The sequence below is a fragment of the Crocodylus siamensis genome, chromosome 1 (genome assembly GCF_052110815.1).
Source record: "Crocodylus siamensis isolate JL-2025a chromosome 1, ASM5211081v1, whole genome shotgun sequence".
NCBI lineage: Eukaryota > Metazoa > Chordata > Crocodylia > Crocodylidae > Crocodylus > Crocodylus siamensis.
The window spans coordinates 228,438,262-228,454,210 of NC_143395.1; the positions used below are offsets into that span (position 1 = coordinate 228,438,262).

The 15,949-nt window shown below is 43.5% G+C and overlaps 1 protein-coding gene across 1 annotated transcript; it reads right to left on the reverse strand.

Moving 5' to 3' along the window:
• Positions 1-776: 776 nt before the first annotated feature.
• On the reverse strand, positions 777-11,250 carry NFKBIZ (NFKB inhibitor zeta). The gene is made up of 12 exons (XM_090058320.1): positions 11,044-11,250; positions 8,531-8,670; positions 7,480-7,516; positions 7,263-7,366; positions 6,374-7,137; positions 6,096-6,201; positions 5,672-5,818; positions 5,303-5,366; positions 5,010-5,179; positions 4,189-4,299; positions 3,899-4,066; positions 777-2,316 (listed from the first exon to the last, which is right to left on the reverse strand). The coding sequence occupies exons 1-12, from the start codon at positions 11,243-11,245 to the stop codon at positions 2,263-2,265; spliced, it is 2,067 nt and encodes a 688-aa protein (XP_089914446.1). The 5' UTR covers positions 11,246-11,250; the 3' UTR covers positions 777-2,262.
• Positions 11,251-15,949: the final 4,699 nt, after the last annotated feature.

The following is a 15,949-nucleotide window of genomic DNA, read 5'->3' on the forward strand; positions in this document are numbered from 1 at the left end:
CAGCAGTGGAATGGGACTGAATTTTCTCCAAACCCCCACAAAGCAAAGAGCCCTTTCATTCAGTTCAGAAGGTAAGATTCACTATTGGAAGGCATAGCCTTCTATTTGTCTTCTCAAATGATACACAGCCTCTCGGATGCTCTAGGCCAGATTGATACATTAAGTAGGCCTTGTTTTGACTTTGGAAGGCTCTAATCTACCAACACCAGCTATGGATTTAACACTCCACTGCAAGCCTTCATCAGCAAACAAAATAATACTGAATGGTGGTCAAAATACAACCTTCTTCTCCTTTCCCTCTTTCAAACTTAACATGTGAGGTTACATCTACCTCGCTGTAGCTGTCCTTAGAAGGCTCTTAACTCCTGGAAAGAGATGGGAGAAGAGGAACAGATTGTGGCCTCAGCAGCAACTTGCCATGTTCAGGATAAATTTTCAATGATTTCTTTATGACGTTGGTGTTTGCGAAACCAAATCAAACAGTCAGTCTAGTGAACTGACTAAACATAACTCAAAGGGAAGAAGTGAGACGGAAAGCAAAGGAAGCAAATGAGAGGTTGGCTAAGATGACTAAGTTTCCCAACATGTGCAAGAAAGGAGTCCCAAGAGAGGAGGCGGCTCTGTGTGTGAGGAACAATTGGCCAGCTGAGAATTGGGCTATTTACATGGGTTCTGCTTCCCAAAGGGCAAGGTGTTGTCAGTAAAAGGCTTTTGCAACACATCATATTTTATGAAATTTAATATTATTTGCATCATATATACCAGCCACTAGAAACTTTGCATTAAAAAGTTTATTCAAAATTGTACACATCTTTGAAGCATGCATCACAGCTCTGCTCAAGTTATCAGATTTTCCAATTATCTTGTCTACAAGACATACTTTCAATAAACAACGTGATCAGATTATGCCAGGTTAATTACACAGCTATGGACAAGAATCACATGATGCAAGAAAAGCTAGAGAACAAAGAGAACATACAAAGAATCAACTGAAATGAAGTACATCCCAGGTCACTTTGAGGGATCAAAACAGGACATTTTTTTTGATCAAACATGTTTATACAACTTCATTAATAAACATGTTGCAATAGGAACCAGAATTATTATTGAAAAATACCCGTGTTTGCTTCAAATATTATTCAATTATCACTATACCTATAAGGTAAAAACATCAATACAAGAATAAATCTGTTTAGGAGATGGAAGTATTCTCCCCTAGGAGAAAAGGGTCCGATTCAGCAAGGTAATCTAAACTACATGCTTAAGTTCCACTGACATCAATCAGTACGCTCCCAAGTGTATACATGAGCACTTCTGCTGAAATCAGAACCACATTCTTCCTCATTAAAGAAAATTATGTACAGAGGGATATTTTCTCCTACACAATCTACTGCTCAGATTAAAGAAAAATCTGTCCTGGTACAAGAAAATAGGATTTGATGCTGTCCCCATTGATGTCAACAGGATCACTATCAAGCTTATAGTTACCCTATTACAACTCATTATTTGCTTTTAACTACAATAGCTTTCTGCAAATAAGTACCATTGACAATTGATCCTGCCAATACTATAGCACTGACAATTAATCATTCACACAATTAAATTAATCCGATTTCCACCAGCATAAAAATCAGAATTCCATGTGCACAATCCAAAAGCTCAAAACTGGAAATATCTGAAACTGGAACAAACCACTAGGTCTGGAGAACTGCATGATAATGCCTTGATTATATACAGTACTGTCGTGGAAACTGAGAGGGGGGAGCTACAAAAAGGTATATAAATATGTCTTTTAGTTTTAAAATATTAGATTTTCCTAAAAGTTAATATTTATGTGCAATTTAAAAAAGACAAAAACAAATAATAAAAATATTGCCATCCAATAAATCTAGCTAAATGCAAAAAACAAAAAAATTAAACATAAAAACTAACAACAAACAATACAATTGTCTGTGCCCAGATACCTGCCCAGATACCAGATTATCTGCTGTTAAGCAAGTCAGTTTTACCACTGATATTGGGTCCGGGTATCCAGACAAAGGTTCCATATACCGGGGAATCAAACATTCCCATCTGCTGAGAGGAATTTGGATTTTTTTATTTATTAATTATAACCCACTATATGATAGTGAACTAAATACTTTTGTTTCATGGAAACAACTAACATTTGCCTCCACCAGGCAAATGGTCTATTTACAAATACATTAGGACTGCCTAACTGACAGTGAGTGTAAGTGATGAGAACTCCAAGACACATGGAGTCTAATATGACGAGGCTCTCTGCTGAATAGCCTTCCCCTTCAGGATCCGTCTTATCTGAAAAAGAGAGAGAGAGAGATCAGTATTCACCCTCTGAAGGCCCAAACCTGTGCACTCGTAAACGCAATGCTATCAGCTTAGATTCCAATTTCAGTTGTACAAGTGAACTGCCTTAAAACAACATGATTTTTACCACTGTAACTGAGATTGGAATTACTTGCTTATTTATACGGTAAACTTTTCAGGGCAAGGGTCATCTCTTTGGTATGAATAAATGTACAGTACTTAGCACAGCACTTCCCTGATTTATTACTTGGACTCTAAAATTTATCATAACACTAGCATTTTTTATGGCCTACCCCAAATTCATAAGCAAGGAACTAGATTCTTGTTTTTCCACATACTAGGCACATCTACATGAGAAGCCTGCTGCACAGTTATGCAACTACTAAATGACTGTGTAGTAACAACTAAGTACCAAATGACTGCACAGTAACCAGCGTTTCTGCGCAGTAGCATCCCAGCATGGTTGCCTGGTGATGCTTATTACACAGTAGCTCATTACCACTGCACAGTAGCATCAGGTGTGTTCACCAGGATCTGGGGCAACATCTGTTCACCAGAGCACCCCAAGGGATGACAAGGTCAAACAGTCACAAACCTCTCCATGACCATTTTGGGCTGGATGTAAGAAAGAACTTCTTTACTATTCAAGCCCCCAAGATTTGGAATAGACCCCAGCCAGAGGTGGTTCAAGCACCTACTTTGAACACCTTTAAGAAACATTTGGAGGTTTATCTTGCTGGGATCCTATGATCCCTGCTGACTTTCTGCCCCTGGGGCAGGGAGCTGGGCTTGATCTTCTGAGGTCCCTTCCAGCCCTAATGTCTATGAATCTATGAATCACATCACGGTTCCTGACCAGCAATGCTACTGCACAGTAACAGCAAGCTACTGCACAGTAAGCATATGGTCTTGCATTGTGACCTTATGACATTGAAAAGTGCCTAATGGCTGATTCTATTAAACAGTTCTTCTATAACAGAACTCTCAAGTTACTTGCCTCAACTCTGATGTATAAATACAGTACATGATACTGAAATTACAAAGCTTGCCATTTCTCTTTGAAATTTCTCTCAAATTTGTTTACCCATTTTGTAAACAAATTGGGTATCTGTAATTTACCATGCATTTCTTTAGAGAGATTCCTTATATATTTTTTGCAAACACACTCAATTTATTTCGCTGAATATTCAGTGACCATTCCAAAAACTAAGATTAGGTGATTACTCTGTATGCTACTAGCCTTGTTAGTCCCAAACAATTCAACTCCAGCTTTTTAATTGTTCTGAGTTTTACATAAATTAGCATGCAAGACCTAGACGTTGCAAGGAGAAAACTGCTGTTATCAGCTGTGCTATTCTGAATGAACAGAGATGTTAACTGTTCTATCCTGCCTTTGACTGTGAATAGTCCTAATCAGTCAAGCTATTCTGTTCCCCTAACTCAGAAGCATCTATGATATTGTTTCACAGAATTTAATATTGCTAGAAAAAAGGAGGACTTCTGGCAAACAAAAAATGTACTCATGGCCACTCAACTCAACAGAAAAATCTAAAAGGTTTGGGGTTTCTTTTACCTGTTCTCCTACAGAGCCATCAGGAACCAGATGAACTGGCTGCTCATTCTCCAGGTTCCTAGCACTGGGATCAGCTCCCTTTCTCATCAGCAGACGAACTGCATCCAACTGGGTCATCCGATATTGCAGGCTGGCAGCCACATGAAGCGCTGTGTTGCCATTGTACGCCTAGTGAAAACAAGGGAACAATGCCATTAAAGCTAGCAAGATTTAGGAATAGTGGCACAAGGATGCTATCACTCATTCAACAAGGGATCTACACTACTTTGCATTTATGAAAGACACCATACCTTTGCATTAACAAAAGACAGGCTGTTGGGCTGCTCCAGAAAGAGACGAATAAGCTCCACATTGGCTTCTTCTGCTGCCAGGTGCAGAGCTGAGCGACCACTCTTACGATCCTAGCCAAAACAAAAAACAAAAGAAGTTTCTGCATTGCAACACTGGAAGTCTGGTGGATTCACTTCCTGAGTAGAACACTCATTGCCTTTTAAAATAAAGTGGAAGAATAATATCAGAGTATCCTCAAGGGGACTGGGAGAAGGAAGAGTACAGGAGATGACTACCTTCACTACTACACTTGTACTGTAATTCACTGATATTTGAAATCGAAGTAAAAAAGGTAATTTTTATTTAAACTATTCTAGTCTCATATGTGATGGCCCAGGTCCTCAATGGATATTGAATTGTTCAAGTTCTCAAGAAGGCAGTGGACAGTTTAGACCTAACTACCTAGCCCAGTAGTCACTCAAACCAGATATGGGATTTAATGATAATCCAAATTCCAAACCCCAGGAAAAACACCAGGGCAGCATTTTCTACAGGCTGCTTCTAAATGCTTACAATAAAGTGGAACACATTTATTACCAGCCCAGCTAATATTACATTTGTCCAGAAATTAAGCTGTCACTTTCTTCTTCTAGTCATTTACTAAAAAGAGACCCTGCTGATCTGAATAAACACAGCATTCCCATTCCAATCAGATAAATGAAGAAGTCTTAAAGTACTTGAAAGTATTTATTAACTCCCTTTCATTTATAATAAGCAATTTGCCCTCTGCCTCAGGTGGCACCCAGCACCCAGTTATTTCAGAATTGCTACTCTAACTTACTTTTGCTTCAACAGAAGCTCCCATTTGGATCAGAGTTTTGATGGTGTCTACCAGACTCTTGTTTCTCAACAGAAGTTCCTGAATCTCTGGGGAGTGAGGAGGCTGACGGTTTTGGAGTTCATGCACCACAGCATTGTGGGCTAGTACTGCACAGTGCAAAGCTGACAAACCTTGAAGTTAAGAACAATTTTAAAAAATAAATAAATAAATCAAACAAGCAGTAAAGAATTATTTGATTGGCTGTCTTGTTTCATAGGGGCAGCTCAAACTTTTTCCCCTCCCAGGCTGCTCACCATCATAGTTTGTTGCCTCAAGGTCCACGTATTGGCTATTTTCCAAGATTCCTTTCTGGATTGCCTGCAATAATGGGTACAAGGCACTTGTTAGTTCAAGCCAAAAGACATACTGGTAAATGAAAGGTTTTATAACATTTTTGTATAATATAAAGGAAACTGCTCAGGTTTTTTTTACGTACAAAATTCTACAGCAACAGCCTATAATACCATTGATAGTCTTAGAGCAAACTGCTGTACATTAAACTGTTAAATAATGTACAACCCTGGGATATAGTCAGAACATCTCAGTGCAGGAGAAATGGGGATTGTTTTTATAGGGGATAGGGGCAAGGCAAAGAAAGGGCTCCAGAGTTTATCAAACCTCACCTGAAGGACCTGGGCATGCCCCTTCTCAGCACAAACATGGAGTGGCGTTCTGCCCCAGCAGTCAGTGGTGTTCACTTGAGCCCCTAGACCAACCAAGTCCTGTACAATGAGATGCTGGTTGGCAGCTACCGCCACCTGAAAGGCACTCTGCAAATACAGAAAAGAGGTTAAGTCATTTGTTATCTACCAGGAAATGACAACTAAAAATGCCCCAGATCAAATATTAATAAAGCAATGTTTATGGATACAGACAATTCCCAGCACTGGTGAAGTGTTATCTATTGAACTGTTAAGTCAAGGCTGGCATTAGTATGCAGGCTAACCCTCAAGCATAATATCAACAGGCATTCCAACAAGCTTCGCTCAAGGTCTAGAAGCATATAGCCTTCAGAAGCTTAAAATGCTGGCACACTGAGAACCTCACCTGGCCATTGTGTTCTTTAATATCCAGCATGTGCAGAGCAGCCATCTTTCTTGCAAGAACAAAGGAAAGAGCCCTCCGGCCCTGGGCAACAGCAATATGAAGGAACCTGCAGGGAAGGTCACAAGTATAAAGTGACATGCTGTTTGAAAGAAGCTATTGTATTTTCAAAGGTGTAGCCACTCCTACCAAGCAAAAAAGAGTCCCCTTCCAACCAAGCAACCCACCAAGAGCCAACCAAAGCATTCCCCAACACCGCAGTTTAAATGAAGGATACTCACGTGTCACCATCTGAGTCTTTGGCAAGGAGCTGGTCCTGAGAGAGGTTGGCCAGCTTGTTTTCCTCCTGTTCCACCTGCCACTGAAAGAAGGACTTGCCCAGCTGTGCAGTGTTTCTGATACCCGTGTGCTGTAGAGAAACATTCAGAGTAGCCAAAGATGTACCATTTCCACCAAGAGTACCACAGATATTACTTGGTGCCAGGCTGAAGTTCTGAGCATGGGTGCTAATGTCAGGTTGCTCATGGGCATTTGCAAGAGGCTGCAGTGGAAAAGTCATATTCTCTGAACCCTCAGAACCATTCAAGAGAGATGAGAAACCCTGGGTTGGGCAATACTGCAGTTCACGACTTTCAAAAACATTTTGCTGGTAGGCCAGAGACTGGACTTTGCCAGAAAGTGGCCTGTATTCCGGTGAAGGATCCTGAATATAATTCTGTGACAAATCCTGGGCCCGTGAGGGAGCAAACTGGTAGTTCTGGGGAGCATCCAACATCTGTTGGGAACTGCTGTCTTGAAATGTTTGATACTTCTGGGGTGGAGAGAAAGCCTGTGTTCCTGAACTGTCTTGATAGTGCTCTCCAGGTGATTTATGGTTAGAAATAGAATGCAGCCAGCTAACTTGCACTGTGTTCAGAGAAACTGGACTTGACTCATTCTTAATATTTATAATGTTCTGAAGCAGGTCAGTATTGCTATCATGCTTTGATTCATTTTTGTGTGCATCCTCCATGTTATCAATAGAGGTTGGTGTCTGTGGTGGTGTCTGCAAAAAAATTAAAATAAACACAAAAAATTAGAGGAATTATTCAGTGGCTGGTTCCTTGCAACACCAGTCTTATGAAACAATTATTTTTTTAAACAATAAAAGAGAGAGACAGAAAAATTTACCAGGAAATGAGGGTGGGCACTGGCTGGCCGTTTGTAAGCAGGTCCATCACAGAGGGGCTCAGAAGCCTTTCTTTTGCTACTGTGAGCTAGCAAGTTCTTCAGCTCTGTTGAGGAAATTTACAACCAGTTTTTAGCCTTGGCAAATATTCTTTAAAAAAAAATAGTATGTTTATATTTATATTACACAGGGACATGCAGAAAGTTTAAAATTTTGTACCTGTATACTGATCATAGTTCAGTAACCCTTCTTGTGCCTATTTAAAAACAAAAACAAGCAAAATTATTCCAGAAAAACTGAAAGCAATTTAAAAAGAAACACTCAAAAGAGACTAAAAACACTCATATAAACATAAATGCACCTCCTACACTTAGAAGAATTCATATAGAAGAGTGTCAAACCAGTACTTCCATTTGATACATTTACTAATTAAAAACAATTCTAAAATGTACTGTTACAGAAGAGTGCTGCAAAACTTTGGGAGAAAGGGGCTGGACTAGATGACCCCATGACATCCGTTCCAGCCCTACTGTCCTACAAGTCTATGAAGTTCTAACTAGTCTACTAAATGGCTTTTCGAGTCATCTAATAGAAAGTAACAGACAATTATATCCATGCCATAGAATTCTACAGGATGGTTCAAAAACCTCTAGGAGGACAGTGCTGTAATTTTTTTTGAGAAAATTCCTATAAAAATCTATTAGCTTACTTCCTATTTTAATTTAATAACACCAAACCCAAGAAATTCTCTCTCACTGAGATGCAAACAGGAACTCAACGCAGGTACTCTAAGGCAAATTCCTCTTTCTAGGCTAGCATATCTTATTTCTTCCGCCCCTGTATTATATTGCAGGCTTTGCGGGACAACTGCTGTCTTCACAGTGTGTGAGCTGTGCAGCACTATGCTGGCTGCTGTCACTAACAAGCAATTAAAGCAATTATCTTCTGAGAAAGTTTGTCCATTTATCTTTTGGCATAACTACAGCCAAGTTTACATTTATTTGTACTCTATTTGAAAAACAAGCCATCTATAATTTCAATGCATCTCCTTTCTTTAGCAAGAAGAGCAAATCCACTTGCTGGTGTCTTCCCACTCCGTACCCCCAACTCTTCCTTCCCATAGTTTTGGGAGAAAACAACATTTCTCACACCTGCATCAGCAGCAAGCCAAAAAAGCGGGGTCTGGTCTTATTAAATACATTTCTCACCAACTCCACCAATAGCTGAACCCACTGATGCAAGGGCCCATAGTATCAAAACTATTTATTACCTTGCAGTCATCAGCAACATAACCTGTAGACATCTGTCTGCTGCTTCTGAAGTGCAAGAGAAGCTCTTTCACTGAGTTCTTCACACGAACCCCCTGGAAAGGTCCTTTGTGCTGCCTTCCTCCCCCCATGTGGTGTTCAACTGCAGAGACACAAAATAAAATTTAAAGGTACTCAAATAAACATTTTAAAAAACCCAAACAAACAGCAAGCAAGCAAATTGGAATTACCATGAATCAAAAAAACAAACAGAAAAACAATCACCAAAAATTCTCTAATTCCATCTGAGAATGCAGGCAGTCGTTCAACACAAGAATAGATTACAGAGACCCATGCTGGCCAGCTATTAAGGGTTTCAGAAGCACATCAATTCGAATTTCATCTCTTCTGACTCTCCCTCATCCCTCCCCCCCTTATCAACTCTTGTTGGTTAATACACTGGAAGCAATAAAATGCAAGTCCTATGCATATGCAAAAGCATGATACAAAAATATTAGAATGTTTTTTGCCTAATGCTGGGCCAATAATTTCCAGAATTACTTGTGCTTGGTGTTTCCATAGGGCTTGAAAATTCCACTTTAAAGAAGAAAACTTGCTTTCTTTAAAAAGACAAGCAGAAGACTCTGTGAGACCCCTCAGCCTCTTTTAAAAAAAAAAAAAAAAAAAAAAAAAAAATCAGACCAATTTTAAAGCTGTAAAAGCAGAAGTGAAAGATAGGAAATGATGACCTAACACACCCCATTTGAATAGGGAACTAATGTGATAAGGAAAGTACAGAGTTTAGGATACAAATAAACTATATACATTATACACAAATATATCACCCCTCCCAGAAAAGAAACAAGCCAGATGCTTGATTTTTATTTATTTATTTTTAAATATAGGAAACTGGAGATCAGTGACCTGGTCTCAAGTTTCCCTTGGTCATCAGCTGGGATTTTTGCCAGAAGAAAAAGAAATACAGTTCCAGAGTCTAAATCCACTGATGTCAATGGGAGTCAATCTCCGGGTTTCAATAGACTTCATGGTAACAACACTCCAGCAGACCCAGCCTTCCCAAGCCAGAAAATGAGCCAGGCTCTTAAGAGCCTCTGAAGGAGAAAACAGGCTTATGACTCACAAAAAGTTTAAGAGCCATTTTTGAGACACTAAGAACAACAAATGATTAACTCAATGTTTATATGTGAAAACATTAGCTTTCCGTAAACAAGCCTCTCATGGAAAAATAAACCCAAACAGACCAAAAGGAAAATCAAAAGGGGGGGGGGGAGGGGGGGGAAGGCAGTGCCTAGTTACATAAACAATAGTATATAATATAAAGGGCAGGAGAAGGAAGAACAAGGGAGAGAGTTAAAGACCTAAACAACCAATGCAAATTTATCAAATGGTTTTGGAGTAGGTCCTTACGTTGAACTAGCAAACACTTTCAATGGGATGCTTTAGAGGAAGGCTCTTTCCAGACTGCATTGACACCTCACTACATAAAGGAGCATAACCTTTCTAGACTCAAGATCCCACTCTACTCCTGCCCCCAGGAAAATGCCAGCTCTTAAGTTCTCTTCCTTTTTTTTTTTTTTTTTTTTTTAACTAGAAAATACTAGAGCAATTCTGCTGCAAAGAACGCCGAAACAACAGCAGGGCAGAACAGTTTGAACACAATGAATTCTGGGAATTAGGGGAAGTCTCTGGGTTTACCTTGCAAATCCTGTGTGCCCACTTAACAGTGCTAACAGTGTGGTGTCCTGCAGCACCCTTGCAGGGACCTCTAAGCACCCCAGGTTACAGGAATGCAAACTGAACAGCCTCCTCCTGAAAAGTGCTGAGCATCCATTATGAACAGCCCTCTTCTCCTGCTGGCAGCCGAAGCACCAAAGCCAATGACTACTGCATGACCATACTGGTGCCCCAGGGAACACGAGACCCAGTAAAAAATAAATCAATAAGCAAAATAAATCAGCCAGGAATCACAAGGGATAAGGGTTCCCCTGGTCAGATCTGGTTGCTCCTCTCAGACTGGGCAACCTCCCGTCCACAGAGGTCCTGAGTGCCTTCCAAGACTGGCCCTACCTCTTGCCGCAACCAGCTAGCTCAAACCTAAGGCTGTATCTACCAGAGACTTTGTAGTTCAGATCTTACTCATGAGGAAGCGGGGCTGGTGGTCCATCTCAGTCTGGCTGCCTGCCTGAGGCAGGATCACCTCTGCCCAAAGCATGCCATACAAAGAAACCACCATCTCAGTCAGTGCTTCTCAACCTTTTTTGTACCAGGACCCAGGGTGCAAATTACGAAGGAGCTGGGGTGGGAGGGAAGATGCGCCCCACTAGACGAGACAAGAGCCCCTCCCCATAAGAGCTGAAAATCATAACCTAGGGCAGCCTCTGACGGGCTCGCCTGTGCCCCATGCCAACCCTCTCCCAGGCGCTCTTCCCCACTCGGGGAGACTCAGCCCCCAAGCACAATAAACCTCTGCCCCCCTCAGGCTCTCGCCCCCCGGACGGGTGGGCCGTGCCCTTACCGGCGCGTCGCTGCCCGCCCGCTGCCTCGCAGTCGGAGCCGGAGCCGGAGCCGGAGCCGGGCGAGGCGGGCGCGGAGCGGGCGGGCGAGCAGCTGCCCTCGCTGGAGTGCGGGGACGAGGCATAGAAGCAGGCCAGGTCCAGGGGGCTGCCCGTGCCGCCGCCCACCAGTGCCAGCGCCGCGTGCCCACTCTCCACCAACATCCTGAAGCCGGGCGCAGGCGGGCGGCCGCCGCGCAGCGCCTCTTATAGCCGCGCCCGCGCCGGGGCGGCGCCTGCCGGGAAGGGGCTCCCGCCTCCCGCCTCCCGCCCGCCGCCCTGCCCCGCAGCGCCGCCGGGCGGGGCCCCTCTCCCACCGCCCCTACACAAGGGAAGGTCTATGCAGCGCCCTACCTAGCCGCCCCTCCCTTCGGTGGAAACGTGCTTCTTTTCGGCAGCTGCCCGGTTGGCCCGTGCCTTCGTCCGGCCCGTGGGATGCAACCCCAACGTGGATATAGGAAAGGGTCTCGCACTTGACAAATAGGTTCTCTTAGAAAATGAGGGTTGGCCACGCATACCACGGGCATGTGTCCCCACCCCCACAGACAGGGTGGGGGCTGACGCTATTGGCAGGGCCGGAGATTGGCGGGGAGTATGGGCAACGCATATGGGGGGGCACGTGCCCCCCGACAGGGCTGCCGACTTCACAGATTTCATAGACATTGGGGCTGGAAGGGACCTTGGAAGGTCATTGAGTCCAGCCCCCCGCCCAAGGGCAGGAAGTCAGCAGTGGTCAAAGGATCCCAGCAAGATAAGTGTCCAAATGTGAATCCAGGAGCACCCCAGGAGTTTGTTTTTTTAAGAAATGTTTCATGTTCCCAGCCGTATCAAATCCAAGTCCCTGAGTCAATGCAGAACAATAAGTGGCCCTACAACCAGCGAACATCCTCCACCCCCACCAGGGGCTTCAAATATTTCCAACCTCTTTTGGCAGGCGTCCTACAAGCAGGCCCAAGCTATGGCTGCAGGAGCAAGCTGGGGGGAGGGGGGGGCTCCCACTTCCATAAAGCAGGCTTTAAGCCCCAACACTTCAGCAGGTACTAAACTGCACCAGAAGAAAAAAGTTATCCCCAGGAATGCTTAAGGAAATCTGCCTTCATGGACCCAGATACATGGTGTTTTTCCTGCCGGGTGACCACGGTATCTCCCCACCAGCAGCGCCTGCAGAAGTTCACCAGCTCTGGCCCCACCAGCGACACCTGCAGGTGCCTTCCCTGATTCAGGAGGCACCAGCCACCCATGGTGGGGAGCTCAGCAGGCAGGGCCTGACACAGGCATGGGTGAACCGGGCCCAGAGCCCGATCAGAGAGGGAACCCCAAAATAGTAATTATTGTTATTTCTAGCAAAGGGGGCCCCAATACTAAAAGTTTGCCCAGGGCTGCCAGGAGTCTAGGTACAGCGCTGTCAGGAGGTCATCTACCAGTGGTTCTCAACTTTTTTGTACCAGGATCCATTTGTAAACATGGATGGCCGGTGCTCTCCCAGTGCCCCTCGCTCCTGACCCACTGCCCTCTACCCAGCAGTGTGTGGGGCAGGGAGTGGGTGTGTGGACTAGGCGCATAGGGGACCTTGGTTTCCCAAGTTTTTCTCCTTTAAAGGAGAATCCATTTTTAAATTTGTTGATCTATTTTTCAAACTTGTTCATACCCACTTTTGGGTTGTAACCCATGGGTTGGGAAACACTGATCTAGTCCAACCCCCCACTCAAACCAGGACCATCCCCAACTAGATCCTCACAGCCAAGGCTTTGTCTAACTAGGTGTAAAAGCTCAGCTGAGCTCCGTCCCACCATAGCCTTCCTCCTTTCCCATGGGACTGTGAGCTTTCACCTCCCTGCTCCTCGACTGGGCTTTGTTCTAGCCTGCAATGCCCAGGTCACAAGGAATCATAGCACACGAGGAATCAGAGAGAGTTTGGATGGGAAGGGCTCCCAAACAAGGAGCAATGGTCTCAAGTTGCAGCAAGGGAAGCTGAGGTTACCTATGAGGAAAAACTCTCTCACGAGGGCCAGGTACAGACATTATACTTTTACTGGAATAAGGGATCGGGAAACCAGTCTATACCCGTAACAGAGCAGAAGTTCATCACACACAGACTGGTATAATAATGGTGGAACTCAGTCTCAGATTTGCCCTCCAACCAAAGGGTGAATTGTGTGTTCTGTTTGCTACCAAATCAAACTACACCACTTACAGAAAACTGTGTAACTTCAATCAATTCTGCCTCAGGCTTGTTGAATGTCTGTTCCTAGCCTAGGAGGGTAGTAAAGCACTGAAATAGGTTACACAGAGAGGCTGTGGACTCTCCATCTGCGGAGGTTCTTAAGACCCAGGTAGACAAATCCCTGGTTGGGATGATCTAGTTGGGAATGATCCTGCTCTGAGTTGGACTAGATAACCTCTCTAGTCCTTTAATCTCAGCTGTTAGCCATGCAGAGACCTCCCTACACCCAAGAAGGCCCTTCAGCTGGGCTGATGGGTGGCTTCTTGTCTCCTTCCTGAGCCTCCTATGCCTGGAGCTGCATCCATCCTGGCAGGCCAGCAGAAAGAACACACTTCTGAGCCCCAGAGAAGAAAGGAGATTCAACCCACCCTGCTTCTTGAGCCCTCCATGCTTTCCAACACACAGAAAGAAACAGCGATGACACGCTGCCCTCAATAATTGCACCCTCTCCCCGTTGCTGCAGCAATGCCAAGGTTTCATTCACGGAAGCTCATGAGTGCCTTTGAAATCCACCCTTTTTGCCACCCTGTCATGCCGACGAGGGAGCAAACAGGCTCACCCCGTCTCCCTCTTCCCATTGAAGCCACTTTGCAGTGAGCATGTCTTACTCACTCCCCCATGCAACACAGACCTTTGGATATATCAGTCTGGAATGTGGCCCAAAGCTCACCAAGGAGCGGCATAAGCCCCCCGGGGTGGTGGAGGACACTAGCATATAACTGGTTGCTTGGGACATCTAAAAGACAAAACAGGGATGGGAGTGAGGGTCATAGGTTCAAAATGAGTGCACTTAGGAGGACTCCAAGCAGAACACACCAGCCCTCAAGTCCAAGGAGCCAGTGGACACTGCCCAGTGAAACTTCCCAGAGACATGACTGGACAAGGGACAGGAAAGTGGCCCTGCAGCCAGAGCTTCCTTTCTGCTTAGGTATATTGCTAGCTTAGCTAAGGCTAGGAGCAGGGTTCAAATTATGGGGGAACTCAGGGAGGCTGAGACCCCCCTCCCCCATAAGGGACAAGAGAACCCCTGTAAGATTTGAAAATTATAACCTGGGAGGGGTCTTCAGTTTTATTAGGTCATTGTGATGGGCAGCTGAATTTTTTTTGAGGACCCCTACCACAAGAGTCAAAGTGTAATTTGAACTCCAGCCAGGAGGAGGTTAACAAGGAGGTCCTGGGACTTGGTGGGGCCATGGATGGGGAGTGCATAGATGAAAAGTGTGGGGAGTAAGTGGCAATTCTTATGTTTTTATGAGGTTTTAAGATTCTTATTAAGTTGACAATGATTTGGGGTTTTTTCCTGTCACGTTCTCAGCACAGGGTGCTAGGTGGACAGCATTCAGAGACAGAAAACGTGAGCGTCTAGTCACCACCAACAGGGGTTAGTCATTTCTTTCCATCGTCTTTCATCTGAGTCAAACTGTAGCAAGTTGAGGCACATCTGAAAGTTATCGTGCATTAGGCTGCAGAGTGTTATATACAATTGTAAAATAGCGTTCAGAGAGGATTTTCCTCAGACTGCCACCTCTTCTACCAGTGGGATCTTTTATTGGACTAACTGTAGAGTTTAGAGAGATGTTAGACAAGCTTTTAGGCGCAAAGTTCCTGTCTTCAGGGTCACCTGAAGTATGACCTGAAAAGGGCCCTTTGTGCCCCAAATCCTGTCAAACATCTCTCCCAGCTATATAGTTGGTCAATAAAAAGTATCATGAATAAACCTTGCTGCTTGCATATTTCCTGTCCCATCATAGCTACAACAACATGCTAACACTACTACTCCTTTTACTAGACTTTATTTTTCCCTCCTTAGATTTTTAATAAAAAATACAAATGGGTAAGGTCCCTAAATGTTTTCAATGTTAGGTAAAGATATATACGCAAGTTAGGAGAGTAGAGAAATAACTGTTTATTACCCAAATTTCTTTTTTTTTCCTGTCACGTAAAGGAGAACAATTTGTTTGGAATTATCTACACCTTTTTCTACCACACCACCAGTCAATTTATACTATATTTATTTATTTTAATTCATCCAATGGTTTTAATTCATAGAGCCAAATCCAGCCAAATCAACAAAATCTGCATTGCAAAACAAACAAACAAAAAAACTCCAGCCTTGAACAGAGTTTTCACTCCACTGTCAGAAAGAGTAGTCTAATAAAGCTTAAAATCCCCTTTCTCTAATAACTCATTCTCACTCAAGAGAGCATTTTCAATTCTATCAGTAAACCTTATGTGCTTAAAGGTTTGCAAAATCAGGACTGAGATTTATAGGTGCAGTATCATGATTTTCTCCTCTTCTCAAAAACATACAGTTCAACTAGACTTCCAGAGACACTTTCCTGATAGTTGGCAGGTATTTTTGTTTTTTTCTTCATCCCAGAGTGTTTGTTACTCAGAGATCCTATCTCCCCAGAACACTTTTTACATGTTTGATAACTGACTAATGAACGACTCCTTAAAGCAGCTCAAATTTTCCATTTACACAGCAGGAAGCCGATTATTATTTACGTATTACTGCAGCTTAACCCAGTTCATTACTTTTTTTTCCTACTATCACAGCAAATGAGTTTCACTTGCCTTGTAACAAAAGCCAAAAACTGAGAAGAGTATGTAATTCAGATCATTAGATTAAGTGATGCTGGTCA